This window comes from Tiliqua scincoides, chromosome 2 (genome assembly GCF_035046505.1).
Source record: "Tiliqua scincoides isolate rTilSci1 chromosome 2, rTilSci1.hap2, whole genome shotgun sequence".
In the NCBI taxonomy this organism is placed as follows: domain Eukaryota; kingdom Metazoa; phylum Chordata; class Lepidosauria; order Squamata; family Scincidae; genus Tiliqua; species Tiliqua scincoides.
In genome coordinates, this window is record NC_089822.1 from 257,599,701 (window position 1) to 257,626,779 (window position 27,079).

General features: G+C 48.5%; 3 protein-coding genes across 9 annotated transcripts in view; 1 reads left to right on the forward strand and 2 right to left on the reverse strand.

Annotated features, from left to right (window-relative positions):
• Nucleotides 1–431: 431 nt before the first annotated feature.
• On the reverse strand, nucleotides 432–6,689 carry STK19 (serine/threonine kinase 19). Of its 5 annotated transcripts, none has more exons than XM_066616529.1 (8): nucleotides 6,630–6,689; nucleotides 5,513–5,606; nucleotides 5,289–5,431; nucleotides 4,308–4,403; nucleotides 4,082–4,221; nucleotides 2,170–2,267; nucleotides 1,584–1,728; nucleotides 432–985 (listed from the first exon to the last, which is right to left on the reverse strand). In XM_066616529.1, the coding sequence occupies exons 2-8, from the start codon at nucleotides 5,595–5,597 to the stop codon at nucleotides 940–942; spliced, it is 753 nt and encodes a 250-aa protein (XP_066472626.1). In that variant the 5' UTR covers nucleotides 5,598–5,606; nucleotides 6,630–6,689; the 3' UTR covers nucleotides 432–939. The 5 variants fall into 5 exon arrangements, with proteins under 5 accessions (XP_066472626.1, XP_066472623.1, XP_066472624.1 ...); XM_066616526.1 differs by having other exon boundaries at nucleotides 5,289–5,434; XM_066616527.1 differs by lacking the exon at nucleotides 6,630–6,689 and adding an exon at nucleotides 6,509–6,623 and having other exon boundaries at nucleotides 5,289–5,434.
• Nucleotides 6,690–7,670: 981 nt separating this feature from the next.
• On the forward strand, nucleotides 7,671–16,153 carry DXO (decapping exoribonuclease). 3 transcript variants are annotated; one of them, XM_066616523.1, is made up of 7 exons: nucleotides 7,671–7,841; nucleotides 9,614–10,011; nucleotides 10,685–10,914; nucleotides 12,041–12,260; nucleotides 14,075–14,210; nucleotides 14,816–14,910; nucleotides 15,822–16,153. In XM_066616523.1, exons 1-7 carry the CDS (start codon nucleotides 7,827–7,829, stop codon nucleotides 15,961–15,963), a joined length of 1,236 nt encoding a protein of 411 aa, XP_066472620.1. In that variant the 5' UTR covers nucleotides 7,671–7,826; the 3' UTR covers nucleotides 15,964–16,153. The 3 variants fall into 3 exon arrangements, with proteins under 3 accessions (XP_066472620.1, XP_066472621.1, XP_066472622.1); XM_066616524.1 differs by lacking the exon at nucleotides 7,671–7,841 and adding an exon at nucleotides 7,860–7,979; XM_066616525.1 differs by lacking the exons at nucleotides 7,671–7,841; nucleotides 9,614–10,011 and adding an exon at nucleotides 10,458–10,566.
• Nucleotides 16,154–17,386: 1,233 nt separating this feature from the next.
• Nucleotides 17,387–27,079, reverse strand: part of SKIC2 (SKI2 subunit of superkiller complex) — a 28,318-nt gene continuing 18,625 nt past the window's right edge. Inside the window, exons 19-29 of the mRNA XM_066613953.1 lie at nucleotides 26,438–26,556; nucleotides 25,902–26,039; nucleotides 25,369–25,506; nucleotides 24,453–24,557; nucleotides 23,776–23,935; nucleotides 22,767–22,893; nucleotides 21,408–21,618; nucleotides 21,055–21,165; nucleotides 18,998–19,216; nucleotides 18,151–18,291; nucleotides 17,387–17,711 (exon numbers count right to left, since the gene is read on the reverse strand). Of these exons, the coding sequence (XP_066470050.1) occupies nucleotides 17,511–17,711; nucleotides 18,151–18,291; nucleotides 18,998–19,216; nucleotides 21,055–21,165; nucleotides 21,408–21,618; nucleotides 22,767–22,893; nucleotides 23,776–23,935; nucleotides 24,453–24,557; nucleotides 25,369–25,506; nucleotides 25,902–26,039; nucleotides 26,438–26,556 (1,670 nt within the window). The 3' untranslated portion in view covers nucleotides 17,387–17,510. The remainder of the gene's footprint in view (nucleotides 17,712–18,150; nucleotides 18,292–18,997; nucleotides 19,217–21,054; nucleotides 21,166–21,407; nucleotides 21,619–22,766; nucleotides 22,894–23,775; nucleotides 23,936–24,452; nucleotides 24,558–25,368; nucleotides 25,507–25,901; nucleotides 26,040–26,437; nucleotides 26,557–27,079) is intronic.

Here is a 27,079-nt window from a genome sequence, read left to right on the forward strand (position 1 = left end):
CTGATTGTCAGTCCAAAATCTTGGCAGGCCTTGCTAAAACGATCCATGAGCTGCTGGAGATCTTTGGCAGAGTGGGTAGTGACAGCTGCATCGTCGGCAATGTGTATGAATACATTCTTTTCATGATGACGTGTATGAATGTGTATGAATACATTCTTTTCATGATGACGTGGACCAGTCAGCATTGGAAAAGGACTGGGAAGACCTGGGACTCAATGCTACTGAGTAAAGAACATCGAGTGACTTCCTGAAGTTTCTCATAGGGTTGTTAAGACGATAAAATGGGCAGGGTGAGAAGACCCTGTACATTTCCCAAACCTCCCAGAAGGAGAGGAAGAATAATAATGAATAAACAAACGTCTTTCTACTGGTAAGGCAGAAAGAAACTCAATTTACATTTCCTGGTCATTATAGGGAGCCAACAAACTGGAAAAAGGTGAAATGTTTCTTTTAATTAAGCGTCAAGGCATTTTGGAGAACAGAAGTTCAGAAAGAAAAAGGCGAGACAACAAAACACATACATATACACCTGCTCACTGGCAATGGATGCATTGCTGCAGGAGCATATTTAGCCAGAGCTATTCTTAGTCCAAATGAGTACACCTCACATGGTGCTTTAGTATCCACAAGTTATACCCACAGATAGTCCCAAAAGGTCCCAAATCCCTTTACAGCCTCCAAACCACAGTCCTTTCATGGCAATGACAGGTCCTGCCTGTTACGATGCTTTTTCTGTGTGAATCCACATTAAGTGCAACATGTAAATCTTATAAATAGACAATATTTTTTCTGAAAAAAAGTTCTTCTCATTCCCACTAATGCTGGTGGCTCAGTAGACAAAGTCTTGAACTCCAGGGTAAACTCTCAGTGCTTCAAGGGGAGGGGGTAAACATCCATTTTAGGCACAGATCTTTGCTGGATTGAAAAAATTGCATACATTTAATCATCAGCCAGCCGGAGGAGAGTGCCGGAGGTAGTTGGTACACTAGGAAAGAAAAAAGAGAGCAAGAGATCACAGGTCAGAGGCAGAAAAGAGTCACAACTGAGATCCTAAGAACACTGGGAAGGGAATAAGGTACTCCTTTTGGAAATTAAAATTCTATTTCTGAGTATCTGGTGCTGGTGACAATGGATTTTTGTCCATTTCTGTAAAGCAACCATTCCATCCTTAACATAAGCCTGTAAGTAATTCAGAATTGTTATCCTTATATTACATGGGGGGGGGGGAAGTGGAGTGGGGCTGAGGCTGAGAGAGAGAGAGAGAGAGGCTTGCCTAACATCATCCAGCAAGTTCTAGGCTATGAGAACTTCCTAACTCACATCCTTGGCCTTTGTGCTTCTCTCAGAGGCTACTGGGAGTTAATATTCTTGGGTCGCTTTAGGAAGGGAGAAAGCACAGCAAGCAAGTACTCATCAGCTCAGGAGGAAACTCAGGAATGTGTGGTTTTCTCCCAAGTAAGCATGCAATGATTTCTGTTTTAGTCAGTTACACCAAGGCTGGGCTCACAAGACTAGGCTTTATGGGGAGGGAGGAAAGGCTACTGTAAGAAAAGGAAATGAAGGCAACAGTAGAAACTAATTACCAGTCAACCAGCTGAGCTCCAATAATATCATGAATGTGGTAGGAGAGGCCTAGCTTTACACTTGGTGCTCGACGGTTCTGCAGATCTGACAGCAAAACTTCCTTGTATTTGGCTTTTTCAATCATATTCAACACAGCTTTTCTCCCTGAGAAGAGAGAACGACAAGTCAGTGGGTGGCTTGATTCAGGAGTATTACAGCTTCACCCTGGAGCATAAGCTCAACCTCTGCAAACTGAACAAAAACGGGAAATAAATTCTTTGACTTCACAGCCAAGGGTAGATCAAGGCTGAAAAAAATCTCAGGAGTTCAACCGTGAGGGCTCTTAGAATTGTTCAAAAAGACTAACTCTAGCGGTAAAACAGAGCATTCATCGCACTTCCCCTTAAATTCTAACTCCCCAGAAGCTCCTAAAAAGCTTCTGGCTAGCAGCCTTTGTCCGTTTAAAAGTGCCATCATCAACCAAACATGTGCTGGCCGTGGATCATGCATTTTAAATATATAACCCTAGCCTTGAACAAGGTGGTGCTTCAATTCTTCCCGGTGCTACAGTTCTTGTCCTGGGGATTGCAGGAGATGCTAACCAACCTTTGATGAAGCACTTCACAAAGCGGCCTGCTCCAGGCACTGCCAGCCACCAGCTCCCAGCATCCCGGACTGTCAGGACTCCAGCATTGACCAGCTCCCTAAACACAACACAGGGGCAGGAGCGAAACATTAACATCTCAGCATTAAAATTTGTTCCTTTAACACCATAAGGCACCTGCTGCTGAGACACAGGATGGGAAGGCTTTGAAGAAAGCAAAGGCTCTCTTTATCTTAGGGGGTTATGTTGTTATAGGGAGCCATGCAGGCCCACACAACTTGTGACCAGCCAAGGACAGAGGGACACCAGAAGCTCAGCATGTATGTCTGGTAATTGCAGATTGCTGTCGCACCCCAGAATTACAGTGTGAGTAGGCAGCTCAGATGTCCTTTCCTCATGACACTGGGGAATAGACCACACCAGGTTGATAGAGGAGCTGTTGGCATCCTGCAAAAACAAGGATGCTGCAAAGCACTCAACAGGTGATTTGTGATCTACAAGTCATACACTTGTGATCTGGCAAACTAAACATGGGATATAAGTTGCACCGATGCTGGTTGGCAATGGGGAGGGGGCGTAGATATGCTTTGCATGCAGATGGTCAGGTTCTTTTCCCAGCATCTCTAGGTAAGGAAGAGAAAAGCCACTGCCAGCGTTCCCTTGAAGTCAGTGGTCTTCAACCTTTATTGTGCCACAATCCCAAGACTAAATAAATGTATGAGACTAGAGCCCACCATCCAACCTGCTCCCCTATCCACCCATCACTGCCCCTGTTGCGGCTCACTCCCTGTCCTTGTTAAACCTTCCCAACACTATTCACTGTAACCAAATATTTTTATTAGAGAACAAAAAAATTACCATGAAGCCTGGCACTAGTGAAAGCTAAGAACCCAAGCAGGACTGGGACACAACCTCCTGGTACCTGAAAGGGTACAGCTGATGCCTCCTCTTTACCTGGTGGTGCTTTAGTCCCATCGTGTTCAACATATTTCATTCCCATAAGTTGCTGCGACCCCGATGTAGTGGTTATCTACACAGGCGCTAGCCTTAGCCTTAGTATGTTGACAATGAAGCAAAGCACACTTTGCACATGCACAAGAGCAAACTCGGCGCAGCCTTGGTGACATGCTAGGTCTGAAGCTTTGTAGCCTGTCAACAAGGTGATGTTATAAAGAATCATATCTAGGAATGTGTTTGTGGTTTAACTAGAAAGCCGACTGGTTACAGCCAGTGTGAGTCTCATCATCCTCTTGAAAATTTCCCTATTACGCAAACTATTGACTCATGGTTTAGTATTGTAAACAAGATCAGATAATGGAAAATCCCAGCCTGTTGTGAATTGTATGAGAAGGAATAAAAGGCAAAGAAGGCTGAATTCCAGAACTACTTCTTCTGCATCTGGCCTTCCTTCTGCATCTCGCTACTATACTTGTCTGTTGTATTCATTGTTCTAATGCTTTGCTGCCTCGAGATCTAACTTTCAAACCCTCAGAGTGCTTCTACTTTTAAAACTCTCCATCAGGCCACAAGATATAGTTTTGTGTGTCTCCCACCAAGCACCAAGGTCCTCAAAAGCCTTGGGTGCTCCCCAGAGCAGCATCTTGCGCTGCTACACCCACAACTGAGGCTTTGTGACCCTTTGTTCCTTTGTTGAAGGAACACTGCTCTAAGGGGTCCACACCAGTGTGTGTTCAGTGATGACATCATTGCTTGCTGAGCTCCGTGCTGTGTGGAGCTTGCCTGGGAGGTACAGCTGTGCACCTCAGAAAAAATACTGCCTCCCCCCTGGAAAGCTGCTGCCAGCCAGAGTGGACAATACTCAAACTAGATGGCCCAATGATCTGACGCAGGACAAAGCAGCTTCATGTGCTGATACAGCCATTCTGTCTCCCTACTGGGAGCACATTTGCTCACGTGATCTCTGTGTCCCTGAAGCCAAAGTCTTTCAGCATCTTTCCTTTGTCAAAACTGATGTCCGGACAAGAGGAGACAACAGAGTCCAAGAACTTCTGCACTGTCCTGGCAAACTCCTTCCCAGATACAAACTCCAGCACCTGAGGATGTGGGGAAAGAGCCATCACAATCTTGCCAGTGCATCTGCATCTCTGCTAAACCCACGATCTGCCCAACAAGCAGAGACCTTGGACTTATAATTGTCTGTGAATGCCACAGCAATGCTGTCTGCGTCAAAGCCGTGCTGGAACATCCGGATCCGGCCTTCATCTTTCAGTTGGTTCTGGGGAGAGAGAGGGCTCATTTTGTATATATGACAAGCCAAAAGCCATGAGCAGACTTTGATAGTTGAAGAAAGGGAAATGGGAGCTGAAGGGCTGGAGAGCAGTTTACCAATTATCAACACACAACTTAATGCTGAATAAAACATGGGGAGCAATCTGCTGTTGCACCCCAGAATTACAGTGTGAGAAGGCAGCTCAGATATACTTTCCTTATGATGCCAGGGAATATACCTCCCCAGGTTGACAGGAAGGGAAATGAGGCATCTTCACAGTTTAATTTCCCCACATATCTCACTTTGTCGGGAGTAGGATCACTGGGAGGAGATGGTGTCCTTTGAGTCTTCAAAGGTTTCCACTTTCTCCCTTGCTGCCCCTTATGCCTGAAACCAGCTCCCATAACACCCCTATGATGCCACCTCCTAATCCCCATTGCACCATAACTGAGTATTAAGAAGTGGACATGATAAATAATTAATTTTCTTCTCTACTCCATCTTTCCTGCATTCCTTTGTTTCAAGGATTTTTAGATCACCCTCTTGTCCCATCAAAAGAATCACCAAGGCAGCTCATAACAACATAACAAACTTGCCACTTCTGTCTTTTTGTCTTCCTTGTGCCTCCAGAATAGGAAAATGGTTTTTCACTCTCTGTTAAAGCACCATGTACATGGATGGCACAATAATTGTATTATGCTGCAATCCATTCTTGCATTACAAAGCACAGAGCTGCTTACACAAGAACTCGCTCTGTCCAATCTCCCATCAGCTCAATGCCAAATGTAAAGGATTAGGGACTTCCACTGGGTTGCACCAAACTAGACTGGACTGTAAGTCTTGACAGCAGGGTGGGATTTAGGATACCAGAAGGGAGGGGGTGACTCTTACCAGGCGTCTGTCCACAGTTGTACGGTCTTTGACAAGGCTGTAGATCTGATGTCTCAGAACTAAGGATGGCAGTGAATCCTCAAACAGTTTCCGTGGGAAGAGAGATGTCAGGTACTGGAGAGCTGATTCTACTGCCTCAGGGCCTGCTGGGAACACAGAGAATAAGAACTCAGGAGCCTTGGAATTAAAATAGGACAGTGTCTCACCATGTCCGCCACACTCACCCTGTTCTGAAAACTCTGATTCTAGAGCCAGCCGTTGTTTCTTGGCCTTGAATGTATCTGAGAGGAGCTGAATCTTTCGCTTCATGAGGCCAGCCTGAAAATGGAAGACTGGGTAATATTAGCTTATTAGGCAGCACTGTCCCTAAACAGCTCCTTTTTGAATTCTCCTTTCTTCCCTCTCCCCGCTTCTACACTGTTAATTCCCAACAAAGATGCCCTTTCCAAACCACCCCTTTCTACACACCAAGCATAATGGCATAAGTGCCAATCATGTCTTCCTTGAGTCACCTTTTTCCTATACTAAACAGCCCCAAATGTAGTCACCCTTTCTCACAGGACACAAGTTTACCATCTCAGTGAAAGCTAGCTCTCAAGCTCACAGGTATCATTGCTCCTCAAGCTACTTGAACCCATCTTTCTAGGACCCACCTGATCCTTGGTTTGTGATGCCCAGTGGTCCAGCTTTCCCATCCACCCTGACTAGCAACATCTAGCAACAGACCTGAGACCCCTAAAGCCCTCATCAGTTATTGGAGAGGCCCTTTATGGGCCTCCTATGGAGGTGGGTGGGGCGGCGGCAAGGAGTAGAGCCTTCTCCATAGTGGCACCAACTCTACGGAATTCCCTTCCTCATAGCCTATGAACTGCTCCCTTCTTAGAGGCTGTCTGCCGGGACATTTCTTTTCACTCTTGCCATCTGAGGTTTTTACTTTTGAATGCAGATATTTAAAGTTTTTAGGAATCAGTTTTATGGGCTCGTGTTCTTTTTAGCGTTTGCTGGTTCTTTTGCTCTTGGTTTTTAGTTAGATTTTTAATTAGTTATTAATACAGGTATTTATATACTGCCTTTCTTAGTCATCAGATTTCTTCTCAGACTTTAATCCAAGGCGCTTTACATAGGCAGGCCTTGCCTTCCCTTGTCCAGCACCAGTCAGGCCTCCTCCTCCCCACAGCCCCAGCCCAACAGACAAGGATCCCCCTTTCTCCCTGACTCACCCACTGCAGTTCTCCAACGGGTCCCCTCGTCCTCCCAGGGCTCAACAGACACTCAAGCAACCCACCACAGGCGACCACGGCACCACATTGCCCCCCCCTTGGATAGGCAGTCAGTTCTCACCCGCGTCCGCCACAAGCCCAGTCCTGACTCCTCGTCTGCGAAGAATAACGTCACCCTCCCTGCTCTTGCCCCGCCCCGTTCCTGTGGAACCCTTCATTCCTATTGGAGGAACGGGCTTTGATTGACGGCAGCGTGTCCACTCACGGCTCGAGGTTGCGTGGGAAAGGGGAGGAAGGGATGAAGCTGACCTGGCGGCCATTTTGAGTGTGGGCAAAGAGGGCTGTTGCACAAGTTGTGCCAAATAATTGCTGGGCTGAGGATTTTGAGGCCCAGCAGGCCTTAGCTGCAGCCTTGGGTCAGGGGCAGCTCAGCATGGAGGGGTTTAAAAAAGGTGCCAATTCCCACTTCTGTACAGTGGTTACAGTGCAGGCACTCTGTCCCACTTGGAATCTGGTCACCCTACATAGACATGACTGCCTCTGAACATGTACAAAGCGCTTTTCCACTCAACAGTGGATGGTCACCGTCAGCCAGAGATGTGTGGTGGGAGGGGAGGCAGGTGAGGTGAGGGTGGGGAGGGAGGTGGTGAGGCAGAGCCAGCCTTATACAAATCATTCATTCATTCAGGCTGCAATCCTATTCATTCTTACCTGGGAGTAAGATCAATTTACTATAATGGGACTTGCGTCTGTGTAGACATGCATAGGCTTGGGCATTCATTCATACACCTCAGGCTGCAATCTTAGGCACACTTTCCTGGGAGTCAGCCCCACTGAACTCAGTGGGACTTACTTCTGAGTAGACATGCCTAGGATTGGGCGTTCAGTCATTCATTCGCTCAGGCTGCAATCCTATGCACACTTTCCTGGGAGTCAGCCACACTGAACTCAGTGGGACTTACTCCTGAGTAGACATGTTTAGGGCACAATCCTAGGCCTGCCTAGGCTGAGTGTCTTCAGGATCTTGCAGGGAGCAGGTCAGCTTCAGGCTCTCAGCAGCACCAGGACCGAAGGCCGCGACCGCCACCTAGTGGCCACTCTTGGAACTGGCCAGGGAGAGGGCGCGGCTTCTTCACCGACCGGCGCCTGGTGATGGCGTCAAGACCACCCAGTCGCAGAGCTAACGGAGGCAAACGCGTCTACGGGCATCGCCTCTCTCGGCGGCGGGCGCTTGAGTGTGTGGAAGGCGTCAGAGAGGCAGAGGGCCACGGAGGGCGTCCCTGCGGCGCATTTGAGCTCCAAGTCGCGTCCCCTGGTGATGACGTCACAGAAGGCAAGCGTGGGTCCTTGAGCTGGGAGTCAGGAAGCCCCCGGTGCAAATGACGCCACTGGGTGGCCTTGGGCAAGCCCTTGCCCCTCCCAGCCTTTCCTCCTGCAGGGTGGAGATAAGAGTACTGGCCTGCCTGGCGAGGTTGTTGTGACAAAATGTATCTTGAAGTGCTCAGCACAGTGGTTCCCAGGCTATGGGTCGGGACCCATTGGTGGGTCGTTTGCGGTGGGTTGCTAAAGGGTCAGATAAGCGATTGCCTCAAGCTCTGAGGCTGTTCAAAAATCAGATACGTAGCTGCGAGTTGCCCTGCAAAGAGCTGGGCTCCTGCAGCTTGCAGGCTAACTGCAAACGGTCCTGCAAAGTGCTCTGCTCCTGCAGTTTGCAACTTGTGTAGATTTAGGGAGATAAATGTTTGAGAGGGTTTTTTCTGGTTATTATTACTTATAAATAAAGTATTATTACTTATAAAAAAAAGTCTGGTAAATCTAGGTGGGTCTTGATAGAGTTTTAAAACTTGATAGGGTTTTAAAAAGTGGGTCCCAGTGCTAATATGTTTGGATACCAGTGTGCCACTGGCTTAGCTTATACAGTGCTTGTATAAATGCACAGTATTGTTTTACCCTGGCCTCTGAGCGGCCCGCTTGGAGGCAGGCTGTGCAGCATGGCCTTTCCCAGTTTGAAGAGACACTTGGCCAACAGTCTGAGGCTAAGAGGCAAAGAAGGAAGGCCCATAGCCAGGGAGACAGGCCAGGGACAGACTGCACTTGCTCCCAGTGTGGAAGGGATTGTCACTCCCGAATTGGCCTTTTCAGCCACACTAGACGCTGTTCCAGAACCACCTTTCAGAGTGCGATACCAGAGTCTTTTGAGACTGAAGGTTGCCAACTAAAAAGTGTTTATCTAGGCTCATAGTCTCAAAAGTTTACTTTGTCACAATCACAAAGTGTCAGAACTCCCATTGTGCCTTGTGTCAGAACTCCCATTTTATCTATATGTGTGCATGGAAAGGATGGGGGGGGGAATGTCCAAATCCACCATGTATGAGTACAATAGAGTGGCTAGAGGAGCCGAGAGGTAGGATGGGGTGGCTAACCCAGCGTGTGCCACGTGCCATCTTTACTGTACAGAATATTGAATGTGCCACTTCAGTGCCTCCGGTGGTGTCCCTCCTGGGTGCAGCTGGGCTGGGATGCCGTACACTATTGAGAGGGATGGAGCCTGGTGCTGCTTGCCTCCAGCAGTTGGCTGGACCAATTGCGCTTTGTCCTACCCCTCTGTGCCAAATGCTGGATCAAGGAAGTAGTGCCTCAGCATGCCTTACACATGGACAACCAGTGGCTGGCCAGCCTGCATTAGCTCCAGCTTGGTGGCAGCCTTTACTGCAGAAAGCCAGTCTGCACAGTCAGATGCGGAGGATTCACCCAGGTCGATGGGGGGGGGGGGTTGGCTCTACTGTGTGTGCCATTTTGAAAGTGTCCACATTCATTCCACTAGTGGCATCTGTGCCATGAGTTGGCCACCCCTGAGAGGTGGCAAACTAATTGAAACAAAGCATGCTTAATCAGATATTTAACTCCTTCAGTTTTGTGCACACGTGCATGTTCTCTTACTAGGGAAGAGTGATAGATATTTTCCTTGGCTGTTAGGTTTGTTACTTTGTAAGTAGTCTTGGGTGCATCCAGTCTAGAGGGGCATGTTCAAAAAGAATTAAAATTTGTAGGGGACATGAACTTCTGGAAGTCCAAATTCACTGTCCTTTCCCTTGTCGATTGCAGTCCCTAATGAAGACCAGCATCAGCCACAAGAAGCATGACCGAGAGGATGACGAGGTTGTTGCTGAAGGTAACCGTGCCAAGCACCTGAAGAGCGACACCAAGGCTCCCCTGACTCTGCCTGTCACACCGTCTAAGTATGATGCTCCTTTCCCCTTTTACCGGCGGCCAGCTGAAGTGGGACGCTTTTCCCTGGATGCCCAGCGCTGTTACCATGGGGATGCTCGCCAGTTGCGCTATTATGCCCCTCCTCCTATTGAGGGCCCCTCTCCCGGATTTGACCTGCGTGATGGCTACCGAGACCGCTATGTACGGCGGGATGAGAGTGTCCACGAGGGCCTGGAACACTTGCTCAGATGGGTGGCTCAGAATCAGAAGCAGCTGCTGTCTGAGGACAAAGGGTGAGGAAAGCAGGGATGGAACTGGGTCGGTGGGGCTGCTTCCCTACACACTGTGAAGTGAGAGATTTCTTATTCATTTTAAAAAGCTTTCCTCCAGCCTCCTCTTCCTGCTTAAAACAGCAGTACAAATCAACTAACCGCTGCTGATATAATCGGAAAAGCATAGAGAGCCAAATAAAAAGGCAGTAAGGTAGAAAGAAAATTAAATCCATAATCACAAAAAAAAAAAAGAACTGCTGTTGGAGTTGCAAAGTCTTCAAGATTTGCCAAAATCCAGGAAGGTGCAAACCACCCCTGCAAGGCGGGGACTTGTTCTTTTTCCCCTTGCTCCCTTTGTACTGAGCTCATCTCTCTCGGATTCTCTAACTGGTGATGTTGGAGCCTATATAGAAAGAATAGCCTCAACCGCCCACTGCCTTGTGCTTTGTTTGTTTTTTAGTTTTGCAGATGGGGCCATAGCTCAGAGATAGCTTACATGCTTTGCATGCAGAAGGTCCCATGTTCAGTCCCTGACATCTCCAGGCATGGCTGGGAAGGCCCCTGCCTGAAACCGTGGTGAGTCACTGCCAGCCAAAGTGTAGACCACACCGGGCTAGATAGACCACTGGCCTGACGAGGGGGGGTACAGCAGCTTGATACGTTTAACTTTTCTCTCATTCTCCCTACCCTTTAGGCGGCCAGTGAATGCAGACTTTGTGACGTGGCGGGGGCATCTCACCAAAGTGCTGACCACCCCCTATGAGACACAGGAGGGGTGGCTGCTGGCGGTCAGCCTCTTCGGTGGGACCCTCTACATCAGTGAAGTCGAGACAGAGGCTGCTCGAAGGCAGCGGGAGCAGCGCCCTGAAATGTTGAAGGAGCTCATGTACATGGGCTACAAGTTTGAGCAGTACATGTGTGCTGGTAAGGATTCTGGTACGCTGCAGGAGTGCCAAGTTTGAGTTACTGCTGAAATGACAGGACACCCCTCGTCTAGGAGACCTCAGGAGCTTTTGTTTCAAGGTCCCCACGAGACACCTTGGGCCCCAGCTCGTCCAGGTTCAAATCTTCTCTTGGCTAGGAAGCTGCCTGAAGGATACTGGACAGCAAAGGGAAGAAAACTGTGTGCCTCTCTGAGCTTCTGGAGGAAGGGTGTAGATCAGGGGTGCTCACACTTTTTTGGCTCGAGAGCTACTTTGAAACCCAGCAAGGCCCGGAGATCTACCAGAGTTTTTTTTACAATGTTCGCCCCATCATAACATATAACAGTTATGTGTACAATGTATGTTGGTGTACCTTGAGCCCCACTGAGTATAACAGGACTTACTCCTGAGTAGACATGCCTAGGATTAGGCTGTGAGGCTGCAATCCTAGCCACACTTACCTGGGAGTAAGCCTCATTGAGTACAATGGGCCTTACTCCCGGCGTTTCCTCCCAGAGGCACCTGAAGGGGGGGGGGTCGGCACTCCACGATCTACTCATTTTGCCTCACGATCTACCGGTAGATCGCGACCCACCTATTGAGCACCCCTGGTGTAGATAATAGTTGCACAATAGACTTGGAGATAAGTGACCAGGTGGAATACTGTGGAGGGTAAGGATCACTCCCATAGCCAGGGAGACAGACCAGGGACAGACTGCACTTGCTCCCAGTGTGGAAGGGATTGTCACTCCCGAACTGGCCTTTTCAGCCACACTAGACGCTGTTCCAGAACCACTTCTCAGAGCGCGATACCAGAGTCTTTCGAGACTGAAGGTTGCCAACATGCAAGGATCACTTCAAGTGGATCATTAAGGAACATCTTTTAAATTGGTCCCTTGTGCGTCTGTTATAGAGTCTTCTGATTTTCTTCCCTATGCAAGATCAAAAGCACTTCAAAGAGGACTGCTGTGCTGTCAGTGCTCAGCTGCAGGAGAACCACAACTTCTCAAAAAGGAAATGGGAACAAGGGAATCACAGCAAAAGGGGGGCAGCAAATAAGAGGGAGGAGCCACTAAGCTGGTAGTCTTGTTATGCATCCACCTGCCAAATGTCTCCTTGTGCCTTAGATAGTCCAGATGGGACTCCAGACCCAACTGGAGTGGTGAACACAAATGAGGCCTTCTGTACAGTGATTCGGAGCCGCCTGGGAACCCACTCGCTTCTGTTCTCTGGAGAGGTGGATTGCACAGATCCCCGGAGCCTCTCCCCAAACCCGCCAGCCTGTTATGTGGAGTTGAAGACCAGCAAAGTAATGCACAGCCCAGCACAAAGGAAGAATTTTTATCGGTGAGGGAGAGAACAGCAAAGGTGGTGTGATTCTCCCATGTGCATGTGCTCCTGCCCACTTTTTGGTTATAGGCAGTAATGACTCACTGTCCCACACCTAGCTCAGCAATTTCCAGCTGATGCGCTGTAAAAGGTCCACAGATGTGCTGTGGGAGTTTGAAGCATACCTGTTGAAAAATCACTGAAAAACTCTCTTCCGGGTTCTGTGACTGTTTCTAGGGCAAATCTTTGTACTAACGAATTCTGTTCTTCTGTTGGAAGGAAGAGGACAGACCATTTGCTACTAGACAGTTGCTCTAGAAACAGAACCACAGAAGGTGGAAGTGATATCACAGGAGATAAAGTCGATGGAGGTCAGTGTGCTGCGACAGAAAAAAAATGTTGAAAATGGTTCTAGCTAGGTTAGCACTCAGGGGATGGGGCCATAGCTTAGTTTCAGAGCACATGCTTTGTACGGAGAAGGATCAATCCCTGATGTCTCCAGGGAGGGCTGGGAAAGAACCATGTTTGAAACTCAGAAGAACCATCACCAGTTAGTGTCGACCAGAGGTGTCGAACTCATTTCGTACAGGGGGCTGAAATAGAATTCCTGATGCCTGTGGAGGGCCAGAAATTATGTAATTAAGCAGGAAGTGATGTCACTAAGCTGGTCATGACCAGAAAAAAGCATTTTCCCCCCTCACTTAGAAACTCATCAGTTGCAAATGACAGAATGGAAAATATGTAAATCTTGACCATATTTCCAAGATGTGCAAGAGCCCATTTGTCATGCGGGCTACCTTTTGAGCAGTGACACTTCAATATGCCTCAACAGATGAGAGCAGCTGGTAGTGATGCTGGAAGCGCCAGAAAAAGAAAAGAAAAAGAGCTTCTGTGGGCTGCAGCCAGCCCCTGCGCCTTATGTTTGACACCCCTGGTGTAGATGTCGATGACCAGTGGATAAGAGGGCCTTTCTGTGTTCCGCTGCTGGTGTAGGGCAAGGTGAGGTTTCTTGCCAGGCAATCCTTGGGTGAGACTTGAAGTCCAGTGGCTGCAGCTGGCTGAGACACAGAACTGGGACTGCCACCTGAGCCAGAATGTTCCTTTTAAAGCATCTGAAGCAGAAAGAGATGGAGCTTTCTCCCACTCAGCTGCTTTGACATTTTAGTCAGCAGTGTGACTCTCAGTACTGTTCATAAAGCCACTGTAGTCGATGAACTCTTATCAGAAGGTTCCGCCACCAGATCAAAAATAGCAGGCAAGGCTTTCCTGAAAGATAGCTTGTCCTGCACAACCCACCTTCTGCAATAGGCAGGAGCCAGGTGAGTGGTGGGTGTGGTAACACTCTTGGTTCACTGGTAGGGCAGTGAAGTTTTAACAGGCCTGGTCTATGACCAAGTTTTGAGGACTTGCCTGTTCTCAGAATCCTTTGCAACATTCAGCGACATTGCATTGAAAGGATTCTCTGAAGGTCATCAGTTTGAAGACCAGTTTTAATGCTGTTGACCCATTTTCATGAGACAGAATTGAAGCTGACCAGTCTAAAATTCTCCCTGCAATCCCCTTTTCTCTCAACATCAGGGAGAAAGGGCCTGACTTTTTCCTCTACCAAGCTAAGTTTTCTGCTTGCAGGGAGGCTTTTAAACAAAAACAAGTTAATTTCTCTAGCAAGTGGAAAGGGGTAAAGGACATTCTGTTATGTCTGGACTCTTCCGTTTCCCCCATCTGCCTGTGTAGGCCAGGTCTCCTCCAGGAAGGAAGATGAGGTTGTGTGGAAAAAGGAAACTTGGCAGATGGGAAAATTCAGTTTTTGTCAATGGCTTATCTGTTCTCAGGCACAAGATCATCAAATGGTGGGCTCAGTCTTTTCTGCCGGGAGTGTCAAGGATTGTGGCTGGATACCGGGGACCAGATGGCACTGTTGTAGGACTGGAAACCTTTGAGACCATGAAAATATTCCAGCTTATTAGGGTGAGTCTCATCTGAAGCTCTTCCCTATTCTTGGCTTCTTTCCCTTTTTCTCTTTAACTCCTGACTGCAAGGGAAAGGGTGATGAGAGAGTTGCTGCAAGTGCCATTGCAGGGATGGGGAAAGAAATGGAGCACAAGGATGCATTCCAGCTGATCTGGCAGGCAGGAGGCCACTGAGGACAAAGGGAAGTGGTGGTGGCAGCAGCAACAGAGACCAGTTGCAGAGAGCTGCACTCATGAGCTAGTGCAGTATAGTAGCTAAGGATGCAATCCTCAGCACACTTACTACAAGGAGAGTCCTATTGAAACAAGTAAGATTTCTGAGTGAACATTAAATGTAGGATTGTATAAAACTGAGCTGTGATCCAGCAAACCAAACCCTGAGTGGTTAAACTTACCTCTGTGCTGAACTCCCTGCATTACTCCTTCTTAGGTAAACTGTCACCACTGTGGATTGGTTCTTCTCTACTCCCCCTGCAGATAATACCAACCTCTCGTTGATCCTGTCCCATTATACACGTTATACTACTGCATCCTTGACAATGTGAGTGCAGAGCACCACTCTAGATGTATTCCTAAATTAAGTTCCCTTTTTCTCCCTGTCAGGAAGACCCAGGTTGCTGGAAGCCAGCCGTGTGTATGAATTTTTGTGCAGCATTTCTTGCCTTCATGAAGCAAGTGGTGACTGAGGACAATCCAAAGTAAGTAGGAATCACTGTGGCAGGCTGACAGCAGCTTAGGCATAGTCTGTGAGGGCAACCAGCCACAGTTATTTCACTTCAGCTAAAAGGGGGTATAACATGGGAGGGTGAAGGAAAACTGAAAATATAAAGTGAGGGGCTGAGGCAGGGTAGAAGAGAAGCAGAAAAACAGATACCTGGAAATAGAGGTGGACGAGGACTGGTATCTGAGGTGGTATGCCAGATATTATTCCCCCTACCCAATGATGTGCCAGCTTCTGTCCTCCCCATTCCCTGGAATAGAAAAGGAAGAGGGGATGGAATGGAAGAGGAACAATGGAGGGAAGTCAGATATACTAGCACTCTTCTCCTTTTCCAGTCTGGGGAATGTGGAGATGAATGTGGCAAGCAGAAGTGGATGATTCCCCCCCCCCCCACACACGGCTGCCTTCTGGATGAACTGGCCAGGTTCAGAAAGCTAGAGTGAGGGGCTGGAGCTGATGGCTGGCGCAGAAGGTCTCCACTCCCCAGAATCTTGAGATGGAAAGATCTCAGGCATTGTAATTCACTTGAGTTGCAACCAGGAGCATTAGACAGCACTTGAATAGATGGGCTAGTTCCTTAATCAGAAGGGCAATGACACAAAACAGCCTTATAAAGAGTTCTGATTTTTTTTTTTTTTGAAGGAAGTAGCCACAGTTCATGGTGGAAGAGAACTGTAGGAGTAGGGTACCCTGGGGCTTAAAAGGACAATGAGAACTAGCAAAGCTCCCTTATGAGCTTTGTAATCAGCGTTTTCGGCAATTAACAGTCACCTTTTGTCTCATTTCTAATCTGGCAGTGTAGGGCAAAAAACCCACCTTTGTCAGTTTAAGGGCAGCATACTGATATCACTTCTTGAGAATCTGAAAATGTCTGCTACCTTCTTTCAGGTTGGTTCATCTCTTTTCCTGGGAGCCTGGTCACCCCATTTCCTTCACAGTACATCAGAACTCTAACTACACCTTTCTCCCCGACTGGTATGTGGAGGCTCTGAGCATGGAAAAAACCCCTACTCCAAGGATTCCAGACTGAAGAGCTGGGGTTGGGGAAAAGTTGGTGTTTTACTCAGAGCTGGTGGGCCAGATAATACTAGGATGGATTATGAGAGAAGTAGGAGGTGAATAGGTGGTGCTTGAAAAGGGGGGAGGGGGAGTAGACCTCTGCTTCCCTTGGTCATAGAGGAGGAGGAACAGGGCAATAAACTGTGCTTTTGAGACCTACAGTGCTTCCTAGTGGTGCTTATGAAGCAGATTCATTTTTTGGCTCAATAGCTTCAAAAGGAGTTAGGCCAACCTGAAAATCCTTTAATGGTGAGGCTTGAGACAAAATGAGAATCATTTGCCTGGCTTGTGTAGGGGCCAGCAACGGCTGCTTGGCCACTTTCAGTCAGATTCTGGAGTAGGCCAAAATCCAACCAAGGCAATATATATGTCCCTGCAATTGAAACAGCTTGGACACATAGAAGCTGTATACTTTGAAGGCTGGGATTCAAAACCCCCTTGCAAAAGTGCAAGGTTGTCAGTACTTCAGTAGTAGAGGAGCAGTGCCCAGGCTAGGCCTGAACTGCAGGCTTGCTTGAATTTAGCCCAGTCACATTGAACAGACCTTGTGTCTTTACCTTCAAAGCTCTCCACCTCTAACCCCAGGTGCTCCCTTCATTCCTTTAGGCTCAAACTTTTATTTCAGCACCACCTCCTCCTCCTTCCTTCTCCAAGCCTACTGCTTTGCTATGGCTGAATTGCCTCTCCTGTCCATCATCATTGGTCTCATTAATCGAGCCTGGGGTTAAACCATCCTACATCCGTATATGAGACCAAAAAGGCAAAGTTGAGTCACTTCCCCTCCCCAGTCTCTCTTTGCCCTGAGGCAGGTTTTGGAAAAGCTACCTATGAGAAGATGTTTACCTGGTAAGAACTTCCTTTTTACAATGAGAGTGTGCTATCAGCAGGCAGCATTCAAGCTCCCTTCCTTCCTCAAGATACTATCCTTCCTTAATCTGTCAATCCACAAACCTCAGGGCAGGCCACATTCAGGGCAAGAACTGCTGGGGTAATGTATAACAAATGGGGAAATTTACTGGTATAAGATTTATTTAATTTGTATTCCACCTTTCTCCCCGAAGGGCACCCAGGCAGCTGTGACAGGTACAGTGACAGGTACTAGTTTCTCAGGTAGTTTTCAAGACTGGCTAGACAAACTCATGCATGAACAAAAGCACCTTTTCTCCACCAGAGCTGACAAAGAAAGAAAAGGAATCTCAGTGTTCAAGGGCAGTATGCTGGGGAGAAAGGAGAGGGGATTGGCTTTTGTCTGCTTGTTCGCACCAGATCAATTTAGCACAGGAGGAGAAAAGTCTGAAAGTGGGATCTGTATCCTTCCTCTGGAGGGAGCACTAAGCCAGTGTAGCCTCATCCTTTGCAAGGTGTTCTGCAAGGAAATATAACCAACTCTCTCCTGGCAACAAGAAATGCAACATTTATTGCCTCTACCTGTAAGTTACATTACAACCTCTCAGAGGTCAGGAATTAGAGAGACCTTTCCTCTTCCGAGGAGGCGAGATGTACAAAGGCTGCTTCCCTTCACTGGGTGTAGAGGCTGGCAGCAAAGACTATGTCCCTCTTGATCATGTTAGAGGCGGCCTCCATCTTGGCATGCAGAGTTGGCTCTCCAGTGACACGAGCCGCATTGCGCATCTCGCGACAGGTTTCGTCCAAGCGCTGGATGCAGCGGACTATTATCCCTTCCTGCACATCTGTCAGGCGGGCAATTTCAGCAAATGGCTTGAGGAAAGGAGCAGAAAGGAGGCAACAAGGTTAGTGGGAGTTGGGTTGTGCCTACTCTTGTGCCAAGGCAGGCAGGAAGGGGATGGAATAAGCAACTCAATTTTCAATGCCTGGGTTGTGGATAGAAGGAGGAATCATTCCAAGACTATCTTCATACAAACATTTCAAAGAAAAGAGAAGGGATGTGCCCTCAAATTTGGTTCACAGTGGAATTCACCCTTTGTCTAGGGGTGCATGGCGTGCCTCCCCCCGTCAGTACCAGCTGGCAGAGTACCCTCTGGCATCACACTCCTACCCTCTTGTGAGTGATTAACAGCAAGCACAAAGCTGCTGCACTTCTCAAAAGGGAAGCTTATGCCTGCCCAAATGTGCAAGAAAAGTGGGGAAACTCTCCAACTAGAAGGGGGTTGGGTTGGAGCAGAGCTCAAAGCCTTACCATGCCGCGAGCCCATTCATAGACCACCTCCACCAGCCCAAACTTGTACTGCTCCACAAAGTCCTCCACCGACTCCTGCAGGCCACACTTGCGCTGCAGCAGGGCAATCTCTTCAGCCACTGACCGGATGTGTTCTATGCCCTGAGGGATGCAGCAGGATGAAGACACATACAGTCAAAAGCTGGGAGGGATCCTGGGGGATCATACAGGGAGTTCTGGGCCTCACCAGACTGAGCCTCCAAGCGAAACAGCCCAGCCGCTATGTATGATGGTCCATCAGAGGCTCCAAACACATCCTATTTGTACCAACTGCCAGGCACATGGACCAAGCCACATAACAAGGCTGGTGGGATGTGTTCAACTTGGGTTGCAAAGACTCCATTGAGTCTCATCCAGAGGGATATCCTGCCCCTACAGTATCAATTTTTGTTCCAAGGATCTAGGATTTTAGGTTCTTAGCAATGCACACGCAGAGCATGGCAAGATTGTCAGTAATTTCTTTACTTTTGCACTTCTAGTCACCAAGGTTCGATTCCCAGCATGCATTAGTACACACACACTCACACTCCATCTGCACAGCCACGCTCCAGTTGGGGAATAGAAGAGCCTCAGAGAGCTCTCCTAGCAATCCACGCCAGGAAAATCTTGCTATGCAAAGCAAGAAGTGCTGTTTGAAGGGGAAGAAAGGGGTGCTCTGCCTACTACAGCTAGAGGATGTAACACAGCTTGCAAGTCCACATGCAAGGAAAGCAAGCCTGAAGCGCGCTCCCTCTCTCAGGCTTTTGGCTCCTACGCTCCCCACCTCAGTTCTGGTTCTTCCCTCTCCACCCCATCATTGGCCACTCACCTTCTGCAGGACGGAGGGCAGCTGCGGCTCCACCTGAGTGCGGACCTGGCAGACGGTGCAACTGAGCAGCGCCACGATCTCCTCTGGCCGCAGGTCCGTCAGGGCGTTGTCGAGGAGCAGCTGGGTCAGGAGCAACTCGTGATTGCTGATCTGACGGGCCACGCTGCCTTTCAGCTCCACGGCCCCACCTTCGTTGATGTAGCCCAGGGAACGCAGGACCTACGGTGAGGAAGTGGCAGAATCTGGCCACAGAGAAATAATGCTCTGGACCGGTCTAGGAAAGAAAAGACTAAGAGGAGACATGACAGCCATCTTCAGGTATCTGAAAGGGTGTCATATGGAAGAAAGGGAGGGCTTGGTCTGTGCGGCTGCTGAGGGCAGGACCAAACCAATGGAGCTGAAACTATAGGGAAATAGACTACGCACCAGGAAGAATTTCCTAACAGTAAAGCAGTCCAGAACTGAACAGTCTGTCTTGTGTCAAGCAAAGGCTAGATCAGGGGTGTCAAACATGCGGTCCGCGGAAGCTTTTTATCTGGCCCTCAGGCTCTCAACTGCTAAGCAGTGCTGAGGTGTTACCGCTGAAAGGGCAGCCCACATGAAAATTGCGCTCTCCCACATCTTGAAATACAATCAAGATTTGATATTTCCTCTTCTGTCATTTGAAGCTAATGAATTCTAAGTGAGAAAAGGAGCTTATTTTTTGTTATGACCTTTTAAATGACATCACTTCCTGCCTAATGACATCACTTCTGGTCCTCAGAACACATCATGAATGCTATTCGGCCCTATGTATGAAATGAGTTTGACACCCCTGGGCTAGATGGCCATCAGGGATACTTAGCAGTTGCTTGTATGGAGATGGGGGTTAACCTAGATGATCTCCAAGGTTCTTTCCATTCTAGGATCCTAAGACAAGCACCTCAGGGGTTGGCAGACCCACCCACAGAGATTTCTGCACAACATGGAACACCACTCCCACAGGAATGGAGTTAAAACAGCCTATTTCCACTGGGGGGGGGGGTACAGCACATTAGACACATCACCAGATGCCCAAATCTTGTGTTCTGAAGAACATAAGCAACAGAAGTCCTTGACTAAGAGTTCCAAGCAGGAGAGGAGCAGGAGATACAGAAATGCTGGCTGGAAAGAAGAGCAGCAGATGGGGAAGGCAAGATTGAAGCTGATCCTCTCTTGTCTCCTCCTCTGCCAAACACACACACCCCCTTGAACAAAGTTCACTTGAAGGAGGTCTCAGACAAGGGAATTAAGGCAACAAACACCAGAGGCTCCCCAGCACTTTGCCAGCAGCCTTTTGCCCTCTCCCTCCACAAACACATGGCACAAATGTTTTCTTCTCCCTTAACTTGTTAGTAAAAAGAGTGCACACAGTGAACTCGGCTACATGTGCAGCATTCCTTGATCCAACAGCTGCTTTTGGCACAGCTGAGAGAGAACTTGCAGGGGCAAAATCGTACAACTCTGAGGCCTGATCACAGATTGCCGCTACAAAACCACTGCTGCTTTACCAGAAAGATCTACCCTGCAAGTCACCTTTCAAACACAGGGTTATGTTGAACAGGGATGCTTCTGACCTTTTTAGCTATTCATAAATGATGAATGAAAAAAAAGACAAATTCTGTCTCCCTACAGTTGAGGTGAAACAGTTTCAGTTTTACTTTTATGCAGACAACACTGCATGGTATCAAACCAATATCTAACCAAGTGTCAACTGTTGATCTAAGGACTCGCTTGCAAGCAAACAGAAAAAGAAAGACAAAGGGTTGCAGGTGACACTCAGGTGATCTAGGAAGGGCATGCTTGCCAGTCAGCATTTCCCAGTAGATTAGCCTATACCCCACATTCAGGGAATGGCTACTCCAAGGAGTAACGTATCACTGTGCAGCTCTCTCACATAGGGAGGGGAGGCATTTGAAAGTCCTTGGTGGAATGATGGGGTTCCTCCATGTAAATGCATGGAGCGTCAACATGCAGGACACAAAAGATCCGTTTCCAGTTTTTGAATGTCTTAGTCAACCTTCTGGAGAGTCTCTTACCTCCACACGCTGGTGATACTCGGGCAGCAGCAACAGGGACTGGTCAGACAGCAGGTAGCGCAGCTGCTCCAATTCCTCCAGCACCTGCTGATGCTCCCTGAATCGAACAAACTAGAAAGGAAGATCAAAGGGGTGAAGAAAAGGCCCAGACACCTTCTTCTGCCTCATCTTCCCCAGGAAAGGACAGATTCTGCACTCGGCTCTGTGCATTCTCCGACATGCAATTTTGTGTTGAGGAAAGCATGATTCTGCCCCACCTCCAAGCTCTGCAACTGCCATACATTATGCACGTGCCACAGTTTGACCCACACTTCCAACCCCACCTGACATATTGCCCCCAGTCCTGCACTGACCTCCATGTTGAAGCGGGGGCTGTGCACACACTGGAACCTCAGCAGTGCCTCCTCCAGGTGACGAGCCCTCACCATGCCCTCCACAACCTCCAGGTCTTTCAGCTGAAGGTCGTTCACTGGATCCAAAAAGGGGAGGCCCTCAGGAGAGCCCTCAGCCAAACGGAGCAGCTCCTGAGTGGCTGTGGTTGCTGATGGCCCGGGTGGATCGTTCCTGAAGGAAGCAAGAAGGATAGAAAGGCAGCCATGGGCCTTTTTGGAAAACACTCAAACTCCTCTGTGCTGCTGCCCTAACTCCTGGTGCTCCAGATCTTTGGCCCAAATCAAAGACTCGCAAACACTTAGAAGCACATCACCAAGCAATCAGCAAATGTGCCCCAAATACTGTTGTGCGCAAGGGAGACTTTGACTTTGCAGAGCAAGCAGGGACAAGAGAAAGGCAAGAACACTTGGCAAGCAGATTCAAACAAACAGAAGGTAATGCCTGAGCCATTAAGCAACACTCCATCTCTTGCTAGTGAACCAGCCAGATCTGGGACAAGAGAAGGAGACATGCTAAACCTCACTAAAAAGCTGTCAATGAGCTGCACCAAGCCCTTGCACTCTGCCCACCCCCATTCCCAAGTACTTTGCACAGCTCCGCTATGATCAAGGACCCAGCCACCCTAAAAGGCAGACCTGTCAACAGATAAGGCTAAGTAGGATAACCCTGTCCACAGGATAATTTTTTACTTAAGAGGGACCCTTTCCATACTGACTTGTCTGCTGATGATTTCAAGGACAATCCTGGGGCACAGTACACACGGGGGACCAATGTGACCCAATGGTATTCACCATCACCCCCGTGAACGGACAGTGTATCCTGAACACACTCCCACTTGTGCAGCTGTCATTGCAGGAGAAGAAAAGATAGCAGTGGACAAGATGTCTTAAGCTCATTCACCAATGAGAAAAGAGCCTCTGATAAACTGGGGGGTCTTTGGAACACAATGGTTGCAACTATCTCAATTGCAGCTTTCAACTGTGAGGAGGCCTGGGTGCTCCTGAACTTCAGGTGCCTCTGCCAATCATACAAAGGGCTACTTCATCTGCAAAAAGCAGAGTATCCAACTTATCCTACATAGCGTCACTGAACCTTTTTGTGTGGGGCAGAAGTGACAGCTGTAGCTCTGTTACCCTGCACATCCCTGATCTTGTCTGATCTTGGAAGCTAAGCAGGGTCAGGCCTGGTTAGTATTTGGATGGGAGACCGCCTGGGAGTACCAGAAGCTGTAGGCTTACACCATAGTCTTTCGAGACTGAAGGTTGCCAACCAAGCAGCCCCTGAACAGACTGCAGGGCACAGACCACCTCCCACCTCACCTGAACCTGGGCATCTGTCGCTTGTTGAAATCATCCAGGATGCGTTCAGCATTGACTCGCAGGGTTTTGGTACTAATGCCCAAAATATCAGCTGGGCCCAGCTTCTTTATGGTGTGCCCACAGGGACCTGGGTGGGATGGGAAAGAAATGCAAGCAAACATCAGTCAGCAACTCCAATTCACCAGAGTTTGGAAAAGGCTATAAGATCAAAGCAGGGAAGAATGTTCATTTCCCATCATAACCCCTCTTGCTTTCCTTGGCTACCGAGTTACTCCTAATTCTCCAAAACTCTGAATATTTAAGATGCAAAGTTCACACCCACAGAGACCTCAACTTATAGATAGATTTGAACAATAACTCTTGAAGAGATTATTTTAGTTTTGGAAGGAAAGAATCTCTTCTGGCCTGGACGCCTTGAAAAGGGGATTGGACAAGTTTCTGGAGGAAAAATCCATTACGGGGTACAAGCCATGAAGTGTATGTGCAACCTCCTGATTTTAGAAATGGGCTATGTCAGAATGCCAGATGCAAGGGAGGGCACCAGGATGCAGGTCTCTTGTTATATGGTGTGCTCCCTGGGCATTTGGTGGGCCGCTGTGGGATACAGGAAGCTGGACTGGATGGGCCTATGGCCTGATCCACTGGGGCTGTTCTTATGTTCTCTTCTCTTGAAGAGATTATTTTAGTTTAGGAAGAATGCTATCAGATCTTAGTTCACATATACTAAAAGAGCATAAGGGCCCGATCCTATCCAACTTTCCAGCACCAATGCAGCCCCGAGGTAAGGTTACAAATGTTCCCTTACTTTGAGGAGGCCACTGTGGCTGCCCCGCGCCCGCCCCCTGCAGGATGCAGAGCACTCCTCACTGGTATAGTGGCATCAGCTCTGGAATGATGGATAGGACTGGACCCTAAGAGCGTCTTGGCTCCCTTGCCTTTCCTGTATATCCCCCATCCCACCCCCTCAGCAAATCCCTATTTCATATTTCAGAAAAATCCACCAATTTACCCTCTGGGAGGAAGAGCTTGGTGCGCAGAAGGTCATCAGGAAAAGGCACTTCTGGAGCAGAAGGCAGACCCTCCTTGTCTGCAGCTGAATCCCCCTCTGTGGGGCTCTTCTCACACATTACTAAAGTGTTGAAGGCTCGGTTGCCCGAATCAGAAGAAACCTGAATTGAACAAAGCATAAATTCAGACAGGAGACCCAAAAGCTGCCTAGCCCAATCTTAAGCCTACAAGCAGGATCACTCACCCCATCTCATTAGTTCAAACCATATACCCCAGACCACAACATATGATGCTCCGATTGCCACATGCACAGTCCTGTCTGTCTGTGCACTGTCTGCACACACAGCAGAATGAAGACTCTCAAGGAAGTAGAAAGGGCTGTATCACATCAGACTGCAGGTGTGGGGACAAAAGTCTTGTTGTTGAAGCACCCCTATGAAAGAAGCCTCCCTTCAAGCTGAAAGAACCTTCCAAGTGGAACACTACTGCAGGGGGAGCTACAATCTCCCTCCCTGAAGAGTTATCCAGCCTTCACCCTATTGCTCTACCCCAAGCAATATTCACATCCTTTCCTTTGGACTGCCACACCCCCTCCAAATTAAGGAAAGCCATGCCAGAATGTAAAACATATATTCCAAACCTCAAATTTGAATTTCCTTGCAATGGGGCCCCACTTGCCTGCAGGATCACTCCCAGGGCATTCTTGTGCACTTGATTTTTCACTACGATCACTCGCCCCACAGAAAGGGCCTTCAGTCCATTCACAGATTCCATTATTCGCCTCTGAAAGGGAGAAAACACAGCTAAGAGCCCACATGCAACAGCCCCAGAAACACTCCCCTTTTAACTCCTCTCCTTTGTCAGTAATGGAATCCTTAAAGGGGAAAGACCCCCATATCCTATTACCTGAAATCTCACTAATTTAGCCAGTCCTGTACTCGCAGCTTCCTCCATAAATGAGGAAAGATCTTGGATCCATCTCCCCGAAGCTTCTCCTTCCTTTGCTTGCAGGGGCAGACAATTATGGTCCAGGTTAGAATCCTGAGACCACCAGCTGCTGTCTCAAAACATTAAATTTCTGGTCCTCATGACTGGAGAGGTGCAAGTCTTGCATATGCAACAGCAGACATTACCAGGAGAGATGTCTCTTAAGTGTCCCTCATTTCTATAGGGATTGGGGCTCTAATGATCCCCTAGAATCAACCCTACATGCTGCCAGAAAGGAAAACAGCACAGAAACTATACCCCCACCTTTTCCAATCCTCAAATGCCTTTCCTATCCTGCATGAAAATTAAAATTTCAATGAAATTCCCCTTGACAAGTAGCAGCAGGGGGGGGGGGGAGAGAGAGAGAGAGAGAGAAAGAGAAGAATTCTGATTAGGACTTCCCCCCCATGGCCAGGGTTAAAACCCCTTTTGTTATCTCCGCATCCCAAGCGGGGATTCCCACCATTTACTGAAAGGAAAAAAAGGCAGAACTAAGGATGCATGTCCTTCTGGAAACGTATATTTTGAACCCCAGCGAGTCCCAGATTTAGACTAAAGCAGCTCCACGACAGTCATACCCCACTCCCAGACCTTGCTAGTCTGCTACCTGTATGAGTTCTCGGGTCTCCTGGAGCTCTCGAACCACAGAGTAATATTCCTGCAAGTCCCCAAGTTTTCCCGATGTATCAACTGCCTCCATCTTCGCCAAGATACTGCTCAGTTGGGCAATCCTGTGTTCATGCACCTGAGGACGGGGTGGAATTTGGTTATCAGAAGTAGTGACGTACCAGCCTCCTGCCTCCTCTCCTAAACCAGAGCATAGGAGGAGGTGGCTTCTATGATCACTAGCCTTCAAATTTCTTTCCCATGCTCTTCTGGATATTTTCTTCCCCTGCCTTCATCACCTTCAGCTTAGTCCCTCTCAAATGTAGCTCCTTCCACCTCTTGCTCCAGTACTGAAATTCAGGTAGCCTACTGGGTCTTAACACTCCACGGTTTCCTCCTTTGTTCTACTGTCACTCCCTTACAAAGTAAGGGTTCCCTACCAGAGAGAGGACTTCAGGCAACTGCCCTGCTCATCTTCCTTGGACCAGATCTGGCCAGGTCACCCTCCATTGCTCCTTTCCCCCAATTGCCTACCTTGCTGTCCTTCCTTGTATGGAACTCAGAGAAGCTCCTCTTCATCATGTCCTCCACCCGAAGGGCTTCTACTCTTAGCAGGTTGAGGATCATGGTGTAGGTCAGGCGGAATTGAGACTGCAGCTGGGTTGGTTTGCCCTGGAGAAACGACAAGGTTAAGAGAGGACAAGGCAGAGCAGCCTTTCTCAGAAAGCACTAGGATGCATGGCAGCAATGGATAGTGATGCATATTATGCTTTAACTATGGTGTACTCTGTAGGAGTTTGAACCAGGCCTGTGTATATTGACAGCTATTAGCCAAGGCAGTTAAATAAAGCTTCTGTGTCAATATCCTGAATAGCAAAAGCTGGTGACAAACAGGGGCAGGCCATCATCTTCATGCTCTCCTCACATGAGAGTCCAGTAAACTTTTGGTGCCCCCCCAGAATAAAACTCTCAAGTTCTTACAGTATAGAATTTCAGCCCCAGTCTTTTGAGACTGCCCCAGTGCAGTTTAGCCAACAGAAATGCAGGTGCACACACGGCATCTCACCCACCAACATCATCCGATGAAGGTCAGACATCTCGGGCACTTGGTTTTTGCACAGGATGATCACCATCCCAGTGGTGTCGAGGCCCCGGCGCCCAGCTCGTCCGGCCATCTGAATGTATTCAGCTGTGAAGGGGGAAGCGACACAAACACAGAACATTGCAACGCCAAGGTCACAGTCACTCATCAGCAAACTAGGAATCTATGGAAACCCATTAGGACAATAATTTCACTCCTGCCTGGTCACCTGAAGTGAACAGCAGTTTCCTCCAGGTGAGTAAGCGGACAAGGGATATAATGCCTGGAGGTCGTCTTCCTCTTCCTGCTGGCTGTAAGGTGCAAGCCAAGACCACCTGGTCACGCTGCAATTTCCAGCAGGAAGGAGAACAGCAAGGCTGCATTCTGACAGCAGCCCTCCAGCTCCTCATTCCTGGTCTCCAACAGTCAAAGGGGAATGAGCAGCCACCATAGTGCTGACCTCTCCTTCGGGAAACAGCAACGCAGTTGGCCTATCCCTGCTGCCTGTCCCAGCTTTAAAGAACTGCGACAGGCAGCAGCAAGCCCATCCATGAGGAGAGGTGGCTCAGGCTGCATGCACAGTAGATTGCAGGGGGTAAGAGGGCAGCAGATTGAGGGTGCCCTTCTCCCC